The 24,260-nt window shown below is 41.9% G+C and overlaps 1 protein-coding gene across 1 annotated transcript in view; it reads left to right on the top strand.

Annotated features, from left to right (window-relative positions):
• The window catches only part of TRPM6 (transient receptor potential cation channel subfamily M member 6), a 127,240-nt gene that overhangs the window by 42,552 nt on the left and 60,428 nt on the right, over positions 1 to 24,260 (top strand). Inside the window, exons 8-17 of the mRNA XM_077818027.1 lie at positions 1,391 to 1,562; positions 3,059 to 3,233; positions 8,724 to 8,847; positions 12,918 to 12,990; positions 13,107 to 13,207; positions 16,221 to 16,355; positions 18,720 to 18,773; positions 20,579 to 20,719; positions 22,075 to 22,212; positions 23,567 to 23,847. Of these exons, the coding sequence (XP_077674153.1) occupies positions 1,391 to 1,562; positions 3,059 to 3,233; positions 8,724 to 8,847; positions 12,918 to 12,990; positions 13,107 to 13,207; positions 16,221 to 16,355; positions 18,720 to 18,773; positions 20,579 to 20,719; positions 22,075 to 22,212; positions 23,567 to 23,847 (1,394 nt within the window). The remainder of the gene's footprint in view (positions 1 to 1,390; positions 1,563 to 3,058; positions 3,234 to 8,723; positions 8,848 to 12,917; positions 12,991 to 13,106; positions 13,208 to 16,220; positions 16,356 to 18,719; positions 18,774 to 20,578; positions 20,720 to 22,074; positions 22,213 to 23,566; positions 23,848 to 24,260) is intronic.

Here is a 24,260-nt window from a genome sequence, read left to right on the forward strand (position 1 = left end):
ATGTGTTATAGGATATTTTCTCATTGTGTGACTTAAATAAACTAGTTCTTTTTTAAAACAAAACTCTAAAAACGAAATCTGTTATATGTGGACATCCATAACAACATCTCAGAGAGGGGACAGCAAGGTTTGAACCCTTGTCCCTCAGTTTAAATCTCTATCACTTGATGTACAATAGTAATTGCTTGTGTCTACTTAAGGCTCAGCTGCTAGAGGTAGATTTGGCACAAACTTTTTCTGTGGGTTACACAACTGTTTGCTAGATAGCTGGATACCAGGAATGTGGGCTATAGCTCTGGCTCTGGGCTAAGAGTATGATTTTGTGATTAGATAGGATATTCAAAGCACATTCATCGTGAAAGGCAGTGTGGCTGACTAGATAAGATATGCGCTGACATGTTAGAGCCCTGGGTTCTATTTCCGAAATATCATTGTATAACTTCTCTATTAACTTATTTGTAAAATGAGGTCACAGCTCATATTAGGTTGCTTTCTAGGACAGGGTTCATAACTGATATTTTATTAATCAGCAGATGAAGAGCAATATGTGATGCAAAGCACAGAGTGCTATAGGTTTTTTTGCAAAGGGATCCCAAAAAAGTGAGATAATCCCATAAAATACTTTAAGAAAGGAACTATTTTGGAACTATTATTTTTTCTGTGTGAAGCCAATTTTCATCAAAACACCATGAAAAATTCAAATAGTGGTCAAAGTTTACTTTGTAAGTTTTGTGTTTACCATTTTATTAAGATTTTTTACAAAATAAGCTGAAAATTCTGAAAACTTGAACGAGGGGGTAGTAATCAGTGACTCCATAATAATGATATCTTCCATTGACTATATATTACACAGACTTGAAGGTTTACTATTTTTTAAAGATTTCCATTCATCTAGAATTCAGAATGTAAAAATGGCCATAAATGAATGAATGAATAAATAATCTGGGATCATAAATATATTCTCTAAAATAATACTAAAATGGCATAGTTGTCTTTCACAATATAGGGCCAGACAGTAATACTTTTACTCACATTTGGTAGTTTCTTAATCCTCAAATTGACTTCAACGGGACTTGACATGGAGTAAGGTACTATTCAGTGTGAGTAAGCATACCACAGTCTGGTCCACACAGTGAGGCCAAGCAGCGGTACACAGAAAAAATAATTTTGGACATTGTTATTTCCCAGATCTTGATTCCAGTGTACTTTCCACTGGAGTGCCATGAATGGTGAGAGGATAGACCAGTTGTAGTCTCCCATAGAATGATGTGGAGAATTTTCCCCTAGGTGTGGTAGAAACTTTTACAAGTTTATCATGTAACAATGAAGTATATAAAAGTTAGGTCATGTGCCAGGTGACTTTACTTCAGCCTCCTTTTGATTTTCTCAGGTAGTTCGCCTATATCAGACTCTCAGCAATCCTCTTAGCAAGCTGAGCACCCTCAACAGCACGCACTCCCATTTCGTACTGGCAGATGATGGGACAGTGGGAAAATATGGCAATGAGATGAAGCTCAGGAGGAATCTTGAGAAATACTTAAACCTTCAGAAAATACACACTGGTGAGTATTGTGATGTCAAATTTATCACAGGTTAAAAGATTTTTAAGATGCTGAGGACTTCCTGTGATATGCTGGGTGTCTTCTACTTCCATGGATTTCACTGGGAATGAGGATGGCTCAGCATCTTGAAGGATCAAGCCATAAATACTCAAAGGGGGGGAGGGGGAAGGAAAGGAACAATTTTTTTTCAAAAATTACTAATGACTTTGGGTGTTTTTGATTTCCCAGTTTGGGACCTCTGTGATGACTCTGATATTACACACTGAAAATCAGAACCATTTAAAGCCTGTCAAACTGGGCACCCAAAAATTGAAAATTGTGACCTGGAGTTCTAGAAAGCCAGAGTAGAGCATGGCTTCTGTTTCATAACTCTTTACGACAGCACTGATAACTTTTTCTCAAATATTTACCAGACATTTATAAAGAGAAAAAAATGTCAAATGCAGTGAAATTCACATTTTGCAATCTCACTGTGCAATTCTTTTGCATTGCACAACTGTCATTTTTGTTGCTGGCAAACAGTGCAATAACTAGTTGCAAAAGAGGAATTGAAAAAATGTCCAATCAATCTTTTGTGTCTGTGAAATAAGCGAAAGGCAAGTTTCACAACTTTCATTTCCATTGTGGAATTGTTTGCACATTTAATACCTCAGTTATGTCTGAGTTAAAGACACCATCAAATAGGTATTTGTAGCCTGTGTAAAGTACTTATTTTCATGTAATAAGACCATCATCAGTGATTTATGGAAAGCTTGATACTGGTCTAATGAGCAAATCAGAAGGTATGTTAGAAAGAAACACCATTAGGTCAATTGTAATTGTTAAGTCCTTCCTTCCTTTTACCTACTCACCTCTTATTAGCACAGAAACGCATCCAAGAATCTCTTGAATCCATTCATGTTTTTTGTTTCCTGTTCAGTTTTAGATATAAAAAAATAGAATTCTTAATTATTGTATATTAGGTTTTCATTTGCTATGTCCATTTTTGTTTACTGTACCATTACCCAACTACCAGCTATTTCAAATTATTAAAATCACCTCTCCCAAGAATACATAACATATAGACAATTTTTTTAAAAAAGCACCCGGTTGCTCATGAGTGTGTGCAAATATTTATATGCATAGTCACTTTTTCTGTGCATGCACAAATTTTACAAGCAAAACTCACAAGAACTGCTATTGCAGGCCATGCAAGGGAAGGGAAGACTTCTTGTGCCCCATTTTCTTCCTCATGAGTCCATGCCCAGGCCTGCTTATAATCTTGTGCACGATTTCTCAATAATCTTTTGTTTTAATGGCAGAGTTCCCTTGAGACAACCTTGAAATGCCTGACATAAGGTGGGAGAAATAAAGGCATTGTTTTGTTTTTATCAATTAAAAACATGATTTCTATGAGATATTTTTTGTGGGTACAAGTTGACAAACCTATGTTTATGATGTGTACTGTGGGAGTGATAACTTTGCTGTTAGTAACGGTTGTGTGTGGTTTGAAACAGGAATGGGCCAAGGTGTACCGGTGGTTGGGCTAGTGGTAGAAGGAGGCCCAAACGTGATCCTAATGGTTTGGGAGTATGTGAGGGATACTCCTGCTGTCCCTGTGGTGGTCTGCGAGGGCACTGGCCGAGCTGCAGATCTTCTGGCTTTTATTCATAAACACACAGTAGATACAGGGTGAGTAGCTGCAGGCTGCACCACTTTTTTTTTTTTTTTTTTTAATTATTGTGTGGTGGTAGTGAAAATGCCTATCTCCAAATCAAAGACAATTGTGAGAACTGTAGTGAAGTAGTCTTTGCCAGGAACTGCAGAGTTCTGATATCACCCCTGATGACAACCTCTCCAGCCCCTGTGACCTTTCCCTAGACTTAACCTCTCGGATGGAATTTCCCTTGTGATAAAAAATAGCAAGATTTGCACAAAAATAATGAGATTATTGTTAAATAGTTAATATATAAAATTTAATTTTTTGGTGATCCATTTTTTAATTTTTGGAATCCTCTTGCACATCGTCAGTGTGTGTTTTATTTGAGACAATTAGTGTTACCCACCATCCTAAATATATTGGGCAAGGTGATTTTCGGCTGCTGCTGAAGGAGCTCTCATTTACAAATCTGCTTGTCCTCTGTCCAGCAATTAATTCTGTCCCCCCACAATCCCAACCCCCAGTAGGTCAGCCCACCCAGTCCCCATAAATTCATTCCCCATCCCCTAGCCTCTTAGTTCACCCCATGCCAGTTCAGCTCCCCCAGCCTCACATCTGCTCCTCCTGGGGTTCTTCACATTCCTATGTGTAGTCCTTGCTGGGCCAGGGTTAGAGTTGAAGGTCTCCTTATTCCGGAGTTAGTGTTTGAATATATAGGTCTCCATGTGCTATGAATAGGGTTTGGGCCCATACTCTTCCCTGGCCCAGGTTTAGGTTGGAGACCTATGACTGCAATGGTTTAGGGCTAGGATTGGAGGCCAGAGGTTTTCCAAGGTTAGGGTTAAGAACATAAGAATGGCCATACTGGGTCAGACCAAAGGTCCATCAAGCCCAGTGTTCTGTCCTCTGACAGTGGCCAATGGCAGGTGCCCCAAGGGAATGAAGGGACATGTTATTATCAAGTGATCCATGCCCTGTCACCCCATCCCTGACTATCCTGGCTAATAGCCATTGATGGACCTATCTTCCATGAATCTATCTAGCTCCCTTTTGAACCCTGTTATAGTCTTGGCCTTCACAACATCCTCTGGCAAGGAGTTCCACAGGTTGAGTGTGCGTTGTGTGAAGAAATACTTGCTTTTGTTTGTTTTAAATCTGCTGCCTATTAATTTCATTTGGTGACTCCTAGTTCTTGTGTTATGAGAAGGAGTAAATAACACTTCCTTATTTACTTCCTCTATACCACTCATGATTTTACAGACCTCTATCATATCCTCCTCCTTAGTCATCTCTTTTCCAAGCTGAAAAGTCTCCGTCTTATTAATCTTTCCTCATACGGAAGCCATTCCATATCCCTAATCATTTTTGTTCCCCTTTTCTGAACCTTTTCCAATTCCAATATATCTTTTTTGAGATGGGGGCGACCATATCTGCATGCAGTATTCAAGGTGTGGGCTTAGCATGGATTTATATAGAGGCAATATGATATTTTCTGTCTTATTATCTATCCCTTCTTGATGATTCCCAACATTCTGTTCGCTGTTTTGACTGCCACTGCATATTGAGTGGATGGTTTGAGAGAATGATCCACAATGACTCCAAGATCTCTTTCTGGAGTGGTAACAGCTAATTTAGACCCCATCATTATATATTTATAGTTAGGATTATGTTTTCCAATGTGCATTACTTTGCATTTATCTGCATTAAATTTCATCTGCCATTTTGTTGCCCAGTCGCCCAGTTTTGTGAGATCCCTTTGTAACTCTTCGCAGTCTGCTTTAACTATCTTGAGTAGTTTTGTATCATCTGCAAATTTTGCCACCTTACTGTTTACCCCTTTTTCCAGATCGTTTATGAATCTGTTAAATAGGACTGGGCCCAATATAGATCCCTGGGAGATGCTACTATTTACCTCTCTCCATTCTGAAAACTGACCATTTATTCCTACCCTTTGTTTCCTATCTTTTAACCACTTACCAATCCATGAGAGAACCTTCCCTCTTATCCCATGACTGCTTATTTTGCCTAAGAGCCTTTGGTGAGGGACCTTGTCAAAGGCTTTCTGAAAATCTAAATACACTATATCCACTGGATCTCCTTTGTCCACATGCTTTTTGATCCCCTTAAAGAATTCTAGTAGATTGGTGAGGCACAATTGCTCTTTACAAAAACCATGTTGACTATTTCCCAACAAATTATGTTCATCTATGTATCAGACAATTTTGTCCTTTATGATAGTTTCAACCAATTTGCCCAGTACTGAAGTGAGGCTTACTGGCCTGTAGTTGCCAGGAGCCCTTTTTAAAAATTGGCTTCACATTAGCTAATTAGGTTGGGGCTTGCAGGCTTTTGCAAGCATGGGTTAGGGTTGTAGTATGGAGGCCTCTCTGGGTGAGGGATAGAGTTGGAGACCATAGATGTCCATAGGTTAGGGTTAGTGTTGGGACCCCTAGGCATCTGTGGGCCAGTATTAATGCTTGGGCCCATAGCTCTGTCCAGTGTATAGTTGGAGTTTGTGATCCTAGGTGTCACTGGGTTAATGTTAATGTTTGGGCCTATAGGCTTCTTCAGTTATAATTTTGTTTGGACCAGTCAGCATCCTTTTTCTAGATTTAGAGTTTGTATCATTATGTCTCAGAGATATTGTTATGGTTGAGACTAGGCTAGAGGTAGGGTTAGCGTTGAAGGCTGTAGCACACTCCCCATGCTAGGGTTAGCATTGGCCCCATAGTTCTGTCTAAGCTAGTATTATGGTCTGGAAGTATCCCCATGCACAGTTAGGTCTGTCAGTCTTAGGCCTCCTTGGAATAGCATTAGGATTGGAGGCCATAATTCTTCTTGTCTTGGATTTGAGTTGGAAGTCAGAGGCCTCTCCCAGCTAGGGGTTGGAATTGGAAGTATGTCCAGGGTAGCATTAGGATTGGGTCCTGTATGGCTTGCTGTACTCAGTCTAGATTTGGGTCCTGTATGTCTCACTGGTCTAGGGTTATAGTTGGATCCTGTAGTCCTCACTATTCCAGGGTCAGGTTTGGTGTCTGTTGTCCTTTCTAGCCTAGGGTTGTGATTTGAGTCTGTAGCCTTCCTTGGGCTAGAGCAATATTTGTGGTTAGTGAAGGCCAGTGTTAGGTCACTGACCGTAACCCAAGTCCAGGTCCCTCTGGCAACCCCAACTCTAATCCTAGACCTAAGACTTCTGGTTGCTAGAAACCTGTAGTCTTCCTTGGGCTAGAGTTATATTTGTGGTTAGTGGGAGGCCTTTGGGCCAATGTTAGGACACTGATGCAACCCCAGCTTCAATCCTAGGTCTGACTTCTGCAGCTAGAACCCGAACTCAAGGAGTTCTACTGGCTGTATGTCCAATCCTATCCTTGAGACATATGTAGACCCCATCCATAACCCTTGTCTGGTGATCTCTATGGGCACTGATCATGAACTTCTGTGGGTCCAAACTTCAAATGCAACCCTCTCCTGGGGCCAGCCGCCCACTCCATTCTTAATCTTTTCCTGGGTCACCCTCTGGCCCAAACCATGATTGTGTCCCTGGCTCTTCACAGGCCCCCGCCGTAACCCAAGCCCAGGATCACAGATCAGTCTTGTCCCTGATGCTAGCCCACAAAGAGAAGGTAAGCACCTTCTCAGGCTGTTTAGTGTGGAGTAAGGCAGTAGCTTCCAACCTTGACACTAGTCTGGGTCTGCCTGTGGGCCCAACCTCTACTCTATCCCGAAGTCATCGACTCATTTCAACACCGACATCACTCCCAGGGATGCTTGCGGACTTCAGCCCCAATCTTATTCCCATGGACCTGTGCGCTCCATTCCAAGCCATAACACCATGGACATCTGCAGGCCCCAAATCTGACCTTATCCCTGGTGAGCCCTACAGGTCCTTCTCTGACCCTAATCTGCAACCATGGCCTTAACCCTGTTGTGACCTTCAGCCATGGCCACCAACTGACCCCAGCCCCAACTGTAGGCCAGGGCCATAGACAAGCTTGAACCTTAACAGAAACTTACCCATAGAATACCATGTCCAGTACTGACCTTGACACTGATTGTGGGTGCTGGACGTCCAGCCAGTCCCAACCATAATACTCGACAGTGGCTAGCACTTGACTCCAAATCCAAACCTAGCCCAGGATCACCATTGGCCCTATCCCTAACCCACCCCCAGGGCCAACAATTGGTCCCAATCTTTGTTAATAACCAGCACCAACTCTAACCCCAGCCCTGCATCATCAGCTGATTTTTCCCTAGCCCAGGGCCCCATCTGGTCCCAATGCTCACCCTAGCATGGGGACTTCATCCTGTCCCAGCCATTTTCCTGAGTTGAGGCCCCCATCTGACCTCATCCCTAAACCTGATTTGAGGTCCCCATGCAGATCAAAACTGAATCCTAGGTCTTAGTTTCCAGGCATAATCCTGACCCCTCTCCACACTTTTCAATTCTAACAACCTGGGGCCCACATCTTCCTGGGTCTGCCATCTGGCCATATTGTATCTCTGTCCCTCATCTGCAATCTGTCCCCAATTCTGAGCCGAGTTTGGGGTCCCCTTTTGGCCCCAATACTAAACCTAGTATGTTGTCCCAACATGCCAGGAGCCTCCAGTTAAGGCCCACATCTATGCCCAACCCCAACCTTAGCTCAGGGCCAGCAATGCACCTCAAATCTAAACAAATGTGGATTTTTTAAAGTAATTTTTATTTTTTTCATGGGAAAATGGGTTTTTTTATAAATCAAAAATGTTAATGAACAGTTGTCCATTTTTGAAAATGTTCATGGACTTATTCACAACGTTGTCATTATTTAAACATTTGTAGTATATATTTTGTTCTATATCTCTCTTTGATGTTGTTTGTTAGCTTTTTAGAGTATAATTTTTGGAATCATGCTTTCATATTTTTGGTAACTTACTTTTATATCTTTTTTGCCTGTTCTTTTTGTTTTCTTCTCCCTCCCTTCCTTTTTTTCCATTATTTTTCTTGTCATTAAAAAGAAATTAGTTAAAAAAACTTACTGGAAAATGAAAGGAGAAATGAAAAAAAGATGAAAAAAGATGAGAAAAAACCCAGAAAATAATAAATGGAAAGTAAAATACCAAGCAACTTAAATTATGTTCACAAAATTTAATTAAAAAGGCAGAAAAAAATTGCAAAAGCAAGTTTGAAATCTCAGTTTTTCATGAAATTGTTTAAATTTTTTACTAGCTCCATTCATAATACTTTTCAAACTAATTAGCTTTGCCATTGATTGCATTTACATGGGTCCATAACGTTTAAATACAGTATTAAACAAATATTTAATATTGTATATTGGTTATGTCCTGCCTTTGTTATGCATGAGTGGTACTGTGAAAGGTGAAGGCAATATCGTACTGAAGACAAAGTATGCATTGCTGTATCCACTGGTCTACTCTGTTCTCAAAAGTTTCTTCTGTCAGTGTAACATCTGACAAAGAGATCAGTCAGATGAGGCATCCTATGGTACAATTTATTCTTGTCTGTGTATTTATTTGTTCCTCAGAGACTTGCTCCCTCAGCTGAAGGAGGAGATATCAATAATGATTCAGAACACCTTTAATTTTGGGCAGAAACAGTCCATTCATCTATTTCAAATGCTGATGGAGTGTATGGCGCACAGAGAATCTGTGAGTATGATGGATTGTTGGTTTGTATTACGATCTCTTTCATTTGCTATACAAGTATGATCTTTTTGTTGATTATGAAATATATTGGCCTGGGCACAGAGGCTATTGTAATAATGTTATCTCTGATATAAATATAGCAGGCCAAAGTTTGTCGTCAATTACCTCTGTTCAGTCTCATTTGTGTTAATGAAGGTTTCATAAGTTGTTTGTCTTCCAGATGGACTTTTCCCATCCCTTTTATGAGACCCAGGTGTTTCAACACAATTAGTCCAGTGCCCTTAGGCTGGGAAGTAGCTAATTCTGGCAAAGGCAGGCTGATTGAACAGGGCTGGCCAGCAGACCCAGATCTCCTGGCCCTGAAAGGGGCAGGCCACCCTGTTACACATTTCCCTCCCTCTCTCCCTAAAGCTTTGCTTGGCCCCAGGGCAAGTTCTACCATTTATAGCCATACGTCAAGCTTGGACAGGCTGTTTTCCTGGCTGCCATCTCTCCTACTCTTCTCTTACCTGGCTAACATCTGAGATCAATTGGTCTTTTTCCCAGCACACTTTCTCCATGTTGGAGATTTGGGGACCAAATCTTCCATGTCACATTCCAGCATCATTACTTGTAATTCCAAGCACTGTTTCCCCTCAGCTAGCTCCTTTTTCTCTTTCAGAGCCTGCTGTGTGGCTTTCTCCAAGGCAGCCAATTCCACACAGTGGTTCTCCTTCCCAGGTCAGCTCCTGCTTTATGGCTTGTGCCACAGCACTAACATAGGAAGAGTGTCTCTCTTCCAGGTCTCTTTTTAATTGATCCCTTTTCAGGAGCATCTCCTGCAACTTCTTCCACTTCCAACTTCCTCCACTATCTCTGCCATATCAGGCACTGCCATGACTTCAGAGTCTGTTGCTTCTCCAGCCTCTGTAGTTGCCCTCATTATTATCACAGTGTTTCTCTGTGTTCTCAGCCCTGCACTTTTTCTCCAGAACTTGTACCTGCTGGTGAAGGGCAAAAACTTGGTTCTCCAGATTCCTCTTTGCCTGCCCCTCCTGGGTCAGCTGCTTTTCCAAGCGATTCCTTTCTGCTTCTATCTGCCTTAACTGGATCTTGAGGCTCAGCTTCTGCAGTTTTTACTCCTGCTCCCTATTCCTAGGCCCCTAATTGTCCCCTTGGTACAATCCTTCTTTCCACAGTTCAAGTACTAAGTGGGACAGAGCTTTTTAATATCTTCTGTCTCCCCACAGGAAAAACATATCACCACCCTCTTTCCTGTGCTCCACTTTTCCACACCTGAAGCACACCAGAGCATTTGTCCCAGGCTGGTGCTGGGGTATTTCCAGCCACTGTTGCTTTTGTTGGCCCTCCCACAACTGCAAGAGGATTGCCTGTGTCTGCTTGTGATTTGTCATCAGCAGGTGGAGGATGTCCTCCACTCCTTTCCCTATTGCTAAAAGGAGTTCAGCATACCCCTCCATACACTAGTTTGGCAAGGTAGATGTTCCCCAGCCAAAGAAGGTGTCTGTATTCCTCTGCCCCATAATTCTTCCTTGATTGGAGGGGGTGTCATGATGGGAGGGGGTGTCAAGTTGTCATAGGCCATGACTGCCCTATAGCACCTGTGATTCTGAGCATGGCGCCACAGGCACTCCCTGTCTCAATTTCCCCTCACTAGGTTTTTTTTTTATTTTTGTCTCTTCTGGGGATTCACATGGCTAACCTCTCCTGCTGCATTACTCTCAGAGTTCAATTCCCACATGGGGTAACAAAAGTCCAAACAAACAAGAGGTTCTTCTACCCTGCTTGGGCTTCTCTTCAGCCCACCCTCCAGGCTTCTGGGCTACCTTTAAGGGTATGTCTACACTGCAGTTAGACACCCACGCCTGGCCCGTGCCAGCTGACTTGGTCTTGGGGGTGCTTAATTTTGGTGTAGACACTTTGGGTAGAGCCCAAGCTCTGGGACCCTGCGAGGGGGAAAGTCCCAGAGCTTGGGCTTCAGCTCAAACCCAAACATCTATACCACAATTAAACAACCCCTTAGCCTGAGCCCTGTGAGTCCGAGTCAGCTGCCATGGGCCAGCTATGGGTTTTTAATTGCAATGTAGATGTACCCTAAGTGTCTCTTCTCTGGGAGAGCGTGCTGACTCCCAGGCTGCTTCCCTGGAGTCCTTCCAGACCCTACTTCAGGGCTTTCCACATAAGCTCAACTTATTCCCTGTGGTTCCTCTCCCAAACTGAGTTTTCTCAGCCCTTTTATGAGGCCCACGTGCTTCAGGTTGTCACTTGACCCCATTTAGTTCAGCCACCTTATGTTAGAAGGCAGCTGACTCTGGGGCAAGAGGGGCTGATTGAAGAGGGCTGGCTAGCCCCAGGGACTCTTGGCTCCTAAAGGGGCAGGCCATCCTATTACAAGGTTTCAAGATCTTCCACTGTGTGAGAAGTAAATATGTGGGTGTCATTGTACGAATCTTAATGTCTCAGCCTTCAAGGTCAGCCAAAAAGAGAGAGATTCAGTGTTGCAGGATTAGAAATATGATGATTTGCATGTTGATTTCCTTGCATTAAGAGTCTATGTGTATGTCTACACTGTAATTAGATACCTGCCTCTGGCCCCTGACAGCTGACTCAGGCTTGTGGGGCTAGGGCTAAGGAGCTGTCTAATAGACGTTAGGGCTCAGGCTGCAGCCTGAGCTCTGGGACTCACCCCCCTTGTAGGGTCATATAGTCTGAGCTCCAGCCCGAGCCCGAATTAGGGTTGCCAACTTTCTAATTGCACAAAACCGAACACCCATCCTCACCCCATCCCCGAGGCCCCGCCCCCCCTCACTACATTCTCCCTCCCTTGCTGGCTTGCTCTCCCCACCCTCACTCACTTTCACTGGGCTGGGGCAGGGGGTTGGAGTGTTGGAGGGGGTGCGGGCTTTGTGATGGAGCTGGGGATGAGGGGTTTGGGGAGCAGGAGGGGGCTCCGGGCTGGGGGGTGGGGCAGAGGGATTTGGAGTGCAGGTGGGGGGGGACTGCGGGTTGAGGCAGGGGATTGGGGTGCAGGAGGGGGTGAGGGCTCTGGAATGGGGTTGGGGATGAGGGGTTCAGGGTGTGGGAGGGGGGTCTGGGCTGGGACAGGGGGTGGGGATGCTGGAGGGGGTCTGGTCTCTAGGCTGAGGTGCGGGCTCTGGGGTGGGGCTGGGGATGAGGGGTTTGGGGTTGGGGCTCAGCGTTGGAACATGGGATTACCTCGGGTGGCTCCTGGTCAGTGGCACAGCGAGGCTAAGACAGGCTCCCTGCCTGTCCTGACTCCAGTGCTGTGCCCAGGAAGCGGCCAGCAGGTCTGGCGCCTAGGTGGGGAGTGGGAGCAGGAGGCTCTGCAGGCTGCTCTCATCCGCAGGCACCTCCCCTCCATACACTAGTTTGGCAAGGAACTAGCCAATGGGAGTGTGGAGCCAGTGCTCTGGGTGGGGGCAGTGCATGGAGCCCCTTGGCACCCCGGACAAGGAGCTTGACCTGCTGGCCGCTTCCAAGGCGCAGTGCAGTGCCAGGACAGGTAGGGATTAGCCTGCCTTAGCTGTGCAGCACCACCGTGGTTGCCGGCCAATGGGCGCTGCAGGGGCAGTGTGCAGAGCCTCCTAGCTGCCCCTATACATAGGAGCTGGAGGGGGGACATGCTACTGCTTCCGGGAGCCACGTGGAAACCCGGCATGCGTGGAGCAGGGCAAGCCCCGGATCCCGCTCCCCAGCTGGAGCTCAAGGGCCAGATTAAAATGTCTGAAGGGTTGGATGCGACCCCCGGGCCGTAGTTTGCCCACCTCTGCCCTAGCCTGAACATCTATACCGCCAATAAACAGCCCTGTGAGCCCGAGTCAGCTGGCACAGGCCAGCCGTGGATTTTTAATTGCTATGTAGACATACCCTAATGGTACATTTTCATTGCGGTGCACAAGGAGATACATTCATGTATAGATCGCTTTGTTAATGTTGCTGAGAGCTGTGAAACTTATTTCACTGGACACTAGGTCAAGAACGAACACCCAGTGTTTCCCTGGAAGGGCTTGTCCACCTTCCCCCCGAATAACATCCTTTTGCAACACTGACAGATAACCATATTTGATGCAGAGTCAGAGGAGCAGCAGGACATTGATTTGGCAATCCTTACAGCACTCCTGAAAGGTACTTATCTAATAATATTTCCTATGACCTACAGATTCATTGACATGCCCTTTCAAAGAAAGGAAGGAAAAGAAGCTAATGTATGAAAGTTAATGGAGCCTTTTCTTGTTTTCTAGGTACAAATATGTCTGCATCAGATCAGCTAAATTTGGCCTTGACATGGAATAGACTGGACATTGCCAAGAAACATATATTGGTTTGTGGACAAGACTGGAAGGTACTTTTCAATTTTATTTTCCAGCATGTGTTTGTTTTTTACAGAGAAGCTTTTTAATTCTCTTTGTGTTTTCACCTTTGCTTTGCATCTGACAGACTCTGTCTGATGAGTTACTTGGAGTTTGAGTTCACATACCTGTCTGGTGGTGTAAGCATAGTTAGTATTTGGAAATGCAAAGTTTTCCTAGGGGGCATTCAACATGGAATGCTCAAACTAAGTTTTGTTCCAAACTTCTGTTGGAGGACTTGAAGCTGGGGTAAGGAGGCACGAGCCCCCCTTGCCATGCTGCAGAGGGTGACACCACTAACATTATGATTCTGTAGATTTTTACGTATCAAGTGACATGTCTCTTACCCTTCTATCACTAATTTGTCCATGGAATAAGATTTCACTACATTATGCTCCCAGACTATTGTGTGTTCCTCATTTTCTGGGTCCCTGACTAGAGACCTTGGAGTCTGCTTTGCAGAAGTGCTGAGCACTTAGAACTGCAGTTGAAGTCAATGAGAGCTATGCTTTGAACATATGAAGTGCAAGGCATAGATTCAGAAAGGGACTTAGGCATTCAGTATTGCAACATTCAGCATTGCAATTCCTAACTTTTAGTTGTCTGGAAAATCACTGCAATCCATAAAGCCTGAATTAGGCCCCCAAGCTCCTTATACAATGAATGGGGACAGATAGGTGCCTAAGAATGGGATCCACAAAAGTTAGAATGATAGGTGGCTCCCTGCCTAAACTAACCAATAGGAGATGCCAATTATATGGGTGTGTCCTAAACCCCACCTCTCTCTTGGACTTAGGTGCCCTGTTTCTGTTTGGACTCCGCAGCTGGGAGTCCTCTCCTGGAGTCAGGTGCTTAAGCCATTTTTTGAAAGAAGCACTGCTGATGAAGTAGATGATGGTGCTGCCTCCCTTATACCTTCAGTGGTTATAGCATTCCTCCAGGATGTGGGAGAGCCTAGTTCAGTTCCTCTCCCTCCCCCTCCCCCTGACAGATAGGGAGAAGGGATTTGAATATGGGTCATCCACCTCTTAGGAGAGTGCCCTAATTACTGGGTTATAGGATATTCTGGGGTAGGTCTGTCTCTCAGTCTCTCCTGTTGAAGCTGTTCTACTTTGGAACATATTTATATAGTCCTTTGGGCCGAGCGAGAGCCAGCGTGTGAATGATTGGTGAACAAGTGTAAATTAGGAAGAAGAAGAAAAAAGTGAAAACTGGGCTGGTAAGAGAGGAAGGGATTTTTAAATTGAGATTGTGGAAACTTTTTGGCTTTTGTTTGTTGTTGTTCATACCTATTTAAGTACAGTCATTAATTAACATTTTGAATGAAGGAAACCTTTGTTAAATATTGAATATCTGCACCCCTTCAGTTAAAGCCTTAAGAGTTCACAATAAATAACTCTTAATACCCTCACTTGTTCTCCAGTAAAAAACAGAGTGCTTGTCTGCACTTGAAATACTACAGTGGCATAGCTGCATTGCTGTTGCATTCTCCCATCAGCATAGGCAACCTTCCTCCCTGAGGGGGAGTAACTAGGTCAATGGAAGAATTCTTCTGTTGACATAGTGCTGTCTATACTGGGGGGTAAGTCATCTTAACTACTCTGTACAAGGTGTATGGCCTTTTCAGTAATTAATTTTCTAGTATAACATATGACCTTCCTGGGCCTGGTCTACATCCCTGATATTTCAAAGTTAAAAAACAAACAGAAAAAAAACCTTCAAGAACAGCAATGTTTTCATTATACACCATAAAGAAGCAAAAGACAGGCACAAGCCCATTTTTAAAAGTATCCTGTGCTGGTGACCTTTAAAAGCCACATTTTTAATTAGTGGGGCCCAAAGTTAATACACAGCTGGGAGGGTCTACATTTTTGTGCAGTTATCCTGACTACTACATATTCAAATTGCCAGGTATGTAGGCAGCAATTTCCAAGTGATTTGTGTAAACTTTCATAGTATTTGTATGTACAAGTGAAAGTGCACACTTATGCATGGATTCGCTTTTAAAAACGTTTTCCTAAAAGTTCAATAGGTAATGATTATAATCAGCTGTAACTACATTTCTGCATAAATGTCAGCTCAGCATCAAATAGATTGTACAACAGACTGTGAAATATTTCTGAAACCAAAGTAATTTAATAACATTACGCAAACTTTGCACAGCCATAATGTGACAATGTTTTTTAATGCATACTACACATCTGTTAATATTACAGGATATTACATCCACAAAATATAAACCTGCACATTGGAAGAAGTATTTGTGTGTGCACAATAGGTATTGGCTATTTCCCAGTTTGCACACCGAACATGCATTTTGCACACATAGTTGCCTATTTGTATGGATGTATGCACGCAGGCACATTTTGTAGAAGCAAAGTAGATATTTTTGAAATCAAAGCCTTCCATAGGCCCAATTCCTTAGCTGCTGTGCATATGGAAATTCTGTTGAGATAAATAAAAGTGCTCCTATGCTTGGAGCACTTTTGGAATTGAGTCCTCCATTTTAATGTAGATACTGTTCTGTGTTACACAGGGGTTTTTTTTACCATCTTCAAATATAATTTTCAGAAAGTTTATCTTATATATTCTTTCTCTTTTTTAATATAGCCTTTCTTTAAATACCTTGGTCTCATATAGTTCCTCTGTTTTTTGTTATGTGGCAAATCAGAAAGTCTTTTCATTATGACAGATTAAATGCTGAAGCTGAAATGATTTAAAAACAAGGCCAATAGGAGATGCACTGTCTAGTGCAATGGTTGTAAAGGCAAATTTGAAGAAGTCTTTGTTAAGGTTTGGTTTGTGCAGAATAATTTTCCCCACTGGATTTTTACATAGGTGCATTTTCTAACAAATTTTTATTTTCTACAGTACACATGAAATACAGGGACAAAGCATGAAGATAAATAGATCCTTAACTCTTGTTTGGGGTTTGTTTTATTTAATCCAGAATGATTTTTTTCCCCATTTTCTTTTTTTCCTCCCCTTCTCCCTCACCCTTTGAAGGTTGGCTCCCTGGAACAGGCAATGCTGGATGCTTTAGTGATGGACCGGGTGGACTTTGTAAAGTTATTAATAGAGCATGGAGTGAATCTGCACCGTTTCCTTACTATATCCCGACTGGAAGAACTCTACAATACAGTGAGTACCTGAAACCCCATTGCAAAGTAGCTTCTGGCTAGATAGCTAAGTATTGGATGGATAGACAGACAGACTAGACAAAAATGGCAGAATTGGAAGGCCTGATTCCCTGTTGATTTGTAGCTTATGTAGTCACACCAGTGTAAAGTGGGTGTAAATGCTACCATTTATATTGCAATCTGTGGAGCATAGTGTTCTATACCCTCGTTGCGCTGGTGTAAATGTCTGAACAAGGACAACCAAACAGGCTCACGGTTCCTGAGCTGTTCAAAAGAAGTGGCTGTTTTTATTAATTGAGGCTATGTCTATACTACACAGCTTTTAGTGACATGGCTGTGTCACTACACCTGTGCTGCGAAAAGTCATGCAGCGTAGCCACTGTTTGTCAGCTCTCCTGCTGACAAGAAACTTCCGCCCCGAACAAGTGACGTTTGCGTTGTCGGCAGGAGAGCGCTCCTGCCGACAAAGTGCTGTTCACATTGGCGCTTGTTGAGGCAAAGCTTTTGTCTTGTGTGTGTGTGTGTTTGTGGGGTTAACACCTCTGAAAGACAAAAGTTTTGTCATTCAATTGCCAGCGTAGACATAGCCAGATACTGAATTCGGAAGCACAACCTTCTTGAAAATTTAGCTCATAGGACCTGGCTCTCTGCTGCCCTGCACTTTGCATAGCCAGTTACATCCAGGCAAAGTGGGTATATAAAGCTGCCAAATCAGACTGTAAGGTGCAAGTGGCTACAGAAAGTGCAAGAATGTATATATCACTGATGCATGTCTCCTCTCCTGCAGCACTGTCATCTTGCAATAGGAGGCCAATAAAAATGTTTAAAGTAGTGTCTCACCTAATTAATAACATCTGATGTAGTGCTTTCTAGGCCAAGACTATTTTTTGCAACTACCATAGGGAGTTTTTTTTGCAACTACCAAATGGATGGCTCTGGCAAGAAGCTGGCCCACTTGAAATAAATTTTCATTTGTATTTGAAATCCTAAAAATATAGCCCTCAGTTTTCTATTTTGAAAATGTTCATTTACTGCACTAGTTTCAGCAGGGCAACCTGTTATACTTCTCCTGTCAACGCTAATAAAATTGGTCACAAATCTGGGAAGCTGTGGGTTTTACTGAATTATATTGCAATCTATGGGCCATATTGTGACCTCCTTATTTACACTGAATAGTATGTTACTCCTGGAGTACTCCCATTGAAATCAATGAGAGTACTCTTAGAGTAAGGTACTACTTAAGATGAGTAAGTGAATTACAATATAGCCCAATGGATTGATCTTTAGATATCCCCTAAGATAAGCATTACCCTTGAAGAGTAATTTCAAAGCCCTTTTTGCAGTGACCAAACTCCACTCTCTGCCTAAGGGCAAAGCCCATTTCTCCATCTTGGACTCATGGGAATGAAAGAGGGGAAGTGAAAAACCTCCAGCCACACAATGCATGTCTTGAGTGAGAACATTGCTTTGAGGACCCTGCTCCTGCTTCAGTTCTCTATGGGTTGATGCAGCTCTATGCTTGTAAAGTCTGTATCCTCTGTTCAGGGCAAAAAGAGAGACAGAATGTTTAAAGGTTCTACTCAGGAATGGGAAGTGATGGGTACTCCAAAGCCCTTTCCACACTGTGTCTGCATGCTAAAATCTATTGTAACTTGTTTTCATTCATGTGTGAATAAAAGGTACCCAACACATTTAACAAAGAAAAACAAAATACAGCACATTTTCAATGTTACAAAAGTACTGTTGCTTGAGCTGATCAAAAATGGTGAACATGTCTGAAAAAAATTATTTGTTCCAATTTTTCCATAGAAAAAAAGGAATGGGGGAGAAAGATCCCCCACCAATAAAATCTGAATGGAAAAAAATTGAATGTAAAAATATTAACAAAAAAAATCAAGAAATTGAGAACAAATTACATTTTTCATTGTTGAAGAAAGGCCATTGTTCCTCAGAAAGTTTTAAATGCAACATTTTGATCAGCTGTAATTATGATGATAAGATTTTGAGGCAGGGGATAATTGGTTCTATGTACCAGCCTTTCACTTCTGGACAGCTTGTTTCAAGCTGAATTTCATGAGAAATGAATTTAGATTTTAACCTGGGCTGGTGTACGTTACGCACATTCAAAATTGTCATACAGTTTAGCAAAGGAGACAATTAGTCTCTTCTTAGGAGAGGCCCAGGACTGTGATAATAGTATGCTGGTTGCAGATTTGCATTGAAGGCCATTTGTAGAACTGCAGGAAGCTTGAATAACTACTGATTATCCTGTGGAGATCTCAACATTTTTCTTGCACAGATTTTGAAATTAATGCATAAACATGCACATTTGTTTAATTTCTTTTTCTTTTGATTAACATTACAGAAACAAGGACCAACAAACCTACTTTTGCATCATCTTGTTCGAGATGTAAAACAGGTAATCTAAATCCGAAAGTCTGGGAATATAAGAATGTAACTTAATATACCAGGATCTAGTGAAACTAATTGCTATCAGATAGTATTGTAGAAAGTTTAGAATTAGAAATGACGGTTTCATGTCTGTTTTTATATCTACTGAATGAATTGTCTCTAGCCCATTTATTCCCCAAAGCTATGGAATGCTCTCCAGGGTTCTGTACCTTAATGTATTGACTTACACTCACAACTGTTCAAACTCCCTTTATCTTACATTACAAAAGTACCATTATTAAATAAATCAAGGATTTGGGGAACCATTACAGTAACCCTGCCACAGTTCATCATTTTAACCATTTTTTTTTCAGTCAAAAGAATTGCCTTGCTTAACAATGACAGCAAAATATTCTGAGAGGTGCAACACTCTTTCTGTACACTCTAGGAGAACAGAAGTTGGCAGTGAATAATTACTGCTTGGAGAGGAATTAGTAATTTATAGTCTGTTTCAAACTTTTATCTCTTGTATCTTGTGACATTGCTAATATAGGAAGCATTGAGGCTGTTCTTTTTGCATCTGATGTCAAGTGCAAGAGATGGCCAGATCTAAGACTGGATTAATTTCACCGTGTCTGCCAAGTATATACATCATAGGATAAAATGAATTCTTCTGTTGACCTACCCACATCTACACTGGGGATTAGATTATTTTAAATATGGTGCTCAATTTAGACCTTAGGTTAATCAAATTTTAAGTGTAGATCAGACCTCAAAGATGACCTCTCTTATGCATTTAATTTTGATTGGTCCAGTGAGTGGCTCACTTCAAATCTGTTTTTACTTCTGGGTCCTACTTATCTGAGGGCCTATCTATTTGACTGTGTTGGGGATTATGTTTTAACATGTTCCTCTCCTGATTGTTACAATGCAGTTTGGTCTTGCCTATGTTTGAACTATGTTACAAAATGCTGTTATTGTAATAGACATTCTTATAAACTTTAGAGTGCAATGGATGGTAGACATTGTTTTACCAATTTTGGTGCATAACATGTTGACAGGTATTTAATTGTCTTACTTCTATAGCAGCTTCATATGCCTGAAGAATCTATGTGCTCTCTGTCAGATTTAGGAGTTTTATGCTACAGGATTTCACAACTCAATTCATGCTAGCCAGGTGTCAGGGTCTGTAGAAGATTGGTACCAGTGACCAAGACTTGGGCAGTCTAGCCTGGAGGTCACCACATTGTTCAGGAAGTAGAGGCCAATTGAACAGGTCTGGAGTCAGCTTCCAGGTGTCAGAACCGAAAGTTGGGGCTGGGGTCAGACAGGAGTTGAAGCCAAGGGCCAGCACTGAGTTGGAAGCCAAAGATCCATAGTCTAGGGTTGGAACTGGAGCAGTCAGAAACCAGAGCAATAGGATTCAGGGACTGGAATGAGGCTGAGGACAGGAGCTGAGAACAGGGCATGGTTGAAGTCAGGAACTAGGACAAGGCCAGGAGTCAGGTAGTAGATGGCAGGCTTTGTAGCAACTACAAGCCAGAATTCACCTTGTACACAAACAACTTGCTATGTCTCTTTCTGGATTAAATAGTATACTTGGCCCAGTCAGGGACTATGGAGCTCCTCCAATCAGCTCACTATGGGTGGTATCTTTAGTTGAAAGTAAGCCGTAGGGGTCCTGATTCTTCAGTCAGAAGTAGAGCCATCAGGTGGTGCTGTGAATGCAGCAGCAACCTGGAAGCTGGGTTCAGGATCCATGGACCTCACACTGTGTGCGTGGGTTGCTGTATAAAATGACATTATAAAATGTTGTAAATATTTGTCTTACAGAGTGCCCTTCCTTTGGACTATAAGATATCATTGATTGATATTGGGCTGGTGATAGAGTATCTGATTGGTGGAGCTTATCGGAGCAACTACACAAGGAAACATTTCAGAGTTCTGTACAACGGCCTTTACAGAAAACGCAAGGTAACATCAATGAAATGGCTATTTGTGTCATTGGGAACAGCTGAAATGTCTAGGTAACAATAATCATAATGCTTTTCACTTCGTGTGGTTTTGCTCTGAAAAGTAACCATTAAAATGACACTAATGGTAAAATGGCATTTAATGTCTTTCAATAATTTCCATGTCAGTCTTGATAAGGTTACAAGTAAAAAGGTGTTTCTTTAAGTTAACTGCTTGTTCAGCAAACTGATCCTGGCCTCTGAAAGCCAAGTTGGGGGTTTTTTATTCTCATTCATCATCACCTGTAAGAAAGGATTTGCAGGCCATTGTGGACCCTCATGTACACCTATGAGACAACATTATCTTCCCAGTATGTTATTAGGGAGCTGATCCAAAGCGTAATTACGTTACTGGGATTCTTTCCATTGATTTCAGTGGGTTTTGGATAGGTCATTGGTGTTGCCTATACAGACCAATAACTTTCATGGATGATGCACAAGAAAAATAAAGAATCCATTTCATTCTCATTTTCCTGTGTTGGCGCTTCAAGACTAACATTTGAAAAGCAGTCCAAACTTTTCAGTAAATTAATCAGGTATAACTGACACACACAAAAAGTGATCTGTTGAGTAAGAAGGTGTCTTTTTTCCATACTGAGTTTTCAGAGTAGAACTCTGAATTTTAGAACAGAATTTTCCTCTGATTTCCTCATCCCAGTTTGAGCTTTTCCATTAATTCTGACAGCAAAACATTGTGAGTTTGGCTTATGGAATTACTGTACTTAAACTGGGATGAGGAAATCAGAGGAAAATTATACAACACAATTATAGAATTAAGGGAAAAAATGAAGAGATAGCAACCCAATTAATTTTCTGAAATGGGATATACTATACTTAATCAAAAATATTGGAAGTGCTAGTTGACTTTCTGAATTCAAAACATCAATTTTCTGCAGCCAGAGCACTCATCAAATTTCACAAGTTTAACATGGTTGTGTGGGATCAGTTCTTCAAAAACTAGGAGCTGCAGGAAGTGGTATTAACAATTCAGTAGGGAGTCATCTTCCCTTGGAGTTAATATTGAATAAAGTCTCCAGAGATAATAGAGACGCTTTCTGGTAGAAGGAATGTAAATAGGAGGTCCTGACGACTTGAGGTTCTTACATATCATATGGCAGTTTTTTACAAGAGTAGGGTTATTTTCAACAAGAGTTATGACCAAATTCAAAATAGGGCATTTTTCTTTGATGTTATAAGTTCCAGAAATTGCACAGTAATTATTAGGCTGGCAGGTAGATCACCAAGATAAATGAGGGCAAATTTCATCCCTAATTTATATTTTTCTCTTTGTGTTTTGTGGGATATCTTTGGAACTAGAGTGTGGTCTCCAGCTTTGCTCAGAGCCTTTCTCATCACTCCCTTTGTCATAATAATCAGATGGGTAGCAGAGTTGAATCTGCTGAAAACACCTTGCATTCTCAGTTCATCAGAACAGAACAGTCTTACAAATACAAGGTACTGTCATTGCTTGCTTATGGTGGGAATATGTTAGGGGTACAATAGACTGAAAAATCAGATCAGTTTGTCAAGAGAGTTATTTCAGACATGCGGGATGCAGGCTGGATGCTTATCATGCTTAACTCTCCGTAAACACCAAAGACATCAAGGTTGTATCACACACAGCTCAAGAAGTACAATTACTGCTATTTTACAACATTGAGGTAAAGCTCCAGTTGTTTCAATGAAACTCATTAATCTCCACCCCCTGGTTGATAAGGGCTTTCATCCCTTGAAATGTAACATTGCCAAAATCTCCTAATATAAGGCACAGATGATAAACCCTCTTATTTGGATGCAGGCATAGGAATTCATTGCCCCAAACCTCTCAGAAACTTTTATGTAAGTGGCAATAATAATCCCCTTGAGAAAAGAGTTGATGATGTAAATTGCAAGCAGATGGCAAAATATTTTCTCTTGAAACTGTGTCAGGTACGGATAACAAAAAGAATCCCATTCTTCTCTCAGATAACTCAGCATAAAACTAGAATTTTCCCCCAGGTCAGATTGGTGGAGACTCTGGGAGGTTTTTCACCTTCCTCTGCAGCATGGGGCATGGGTCACTTGCTGGTATGAACTAGGGTGGATGGTGGAGTCTCTGTAACTGGAAGTCTTTAAATCATGATTTGAGGATTTCAGTAACTCAGCCAGAGATTATGGGTCTATTACAGGGGTGGGTGAGGTTCTGTGGCCTGCAAAGTGCAGGAGGTCAGACTAGATGATCCTGATGGTCTCTTCTGCCCTTAAAATCTTTGAGTCTGTGGGACTTCATTAGCATTACTGAAGGCCAGTTTGTGAACAGCTAGTCATCAGAGCAGTCTCATTGAAGCCAACAGGAATTTCCCCCCTGATTTTAATGTAAGACAGTTCAGGCCGAAACACAGCATACCATAAATACACAACTTACTGTAAATGTGACACATATATTAAAAATCAAGAGAGCTATCACAGTTCTCTCACTTATATTTGATTTTACTAGTCCATTTTCTTCCATCAGTGTGACATAAGTAGACTGGCGCACTAGTAAAATTAGTTCAATAAAATCAATGGGAGTGGAGGGCACTCCCCGTTTTGCTGGATCAGGATCTAAAAGCTGAGGCACAGGTTCAGAATGTTGAAATCACTTTTAATTTCCTCAGTGCATTTTTGCTTTTGTTGATCCAAGCAACTGCTTACATTCATAGTCTGAATGTTATCTTAGCCATTCTTCTAATATCCATCTATATAATGACCGAGGAACAACCAAATTGCTAATGCATTACATGAATTCAGGATGCAGCAACTTGCTCAGATTTTGTCTGCTATTTTACAGGAAAAGTCATCTGCTTTTCATAAGTCTAGGAAGAAGTCAAAAGATGAACTCAGCTTCTTAGAGGACGATGAGTCAGCTGGCTTTATTTACCCGTATAATGACCTCTTGGTTTGGGCAGTGTTAATGAAAAGACAGAAGATGGCAATGTTCTTCTGGCTGCATGGAGAGGAAGCTATGGTCAAGGCAGTCATGGCTTGCAAACTCTACAGAGCAATGGCACGTGAAGCCAAACAGAGCAATATGGTGGATGACACCTCAGAAGAACTGAAGAAGTACTCAGAGTAGGAGTTCTCCCTTCACTACAGTTAATAAAAGTCTACAGTGTTTAGAATAGTTAGACATTGTTCTTTCCATCAGCTAACCTGTAAGATCAGTGGCTGCATATGCTGTGAAATGTATAAGAAGCATTTTTTGCTATCTGCTCAGTTTAATGTACAAAGGAGACACACTAAGGCCTTGCCCACATGAGGATTTAAAGGAGTGATGTTGGCATGTATTAGCTAACTAACACCTTTGAAAAGTCTAAAGTAGACAAGGACAGTTGCCTTTAACACGGAGCTAAACTGGTGAAGTTAAAGCCTACACTTCCCTTTAGGCTTTAACTCGAATAGTTTAGCATGAGTTAAGGCCACGTGCCTTGTTTACTTAAGGCTTTTCAAATGTATTAGTACATATGTGTTACTTAACATGTACT

This window comes from Eretmochelys imbricata, chromosome 5 (assembly GCF_965152235.1).
Source record: "Eretmochelys imbricata isolate rEreImb1 chromosome 5, rEreImb1.hap1, whole genome shotgun sequence".
In the NCBI taxonomy this organism is placed as follows: domain Eukaryota; kingdom Metazoa; phylum Chordata; order Testudines; family Cheloniidae; genus Eretmochelys; species Eretmochelys imbricata.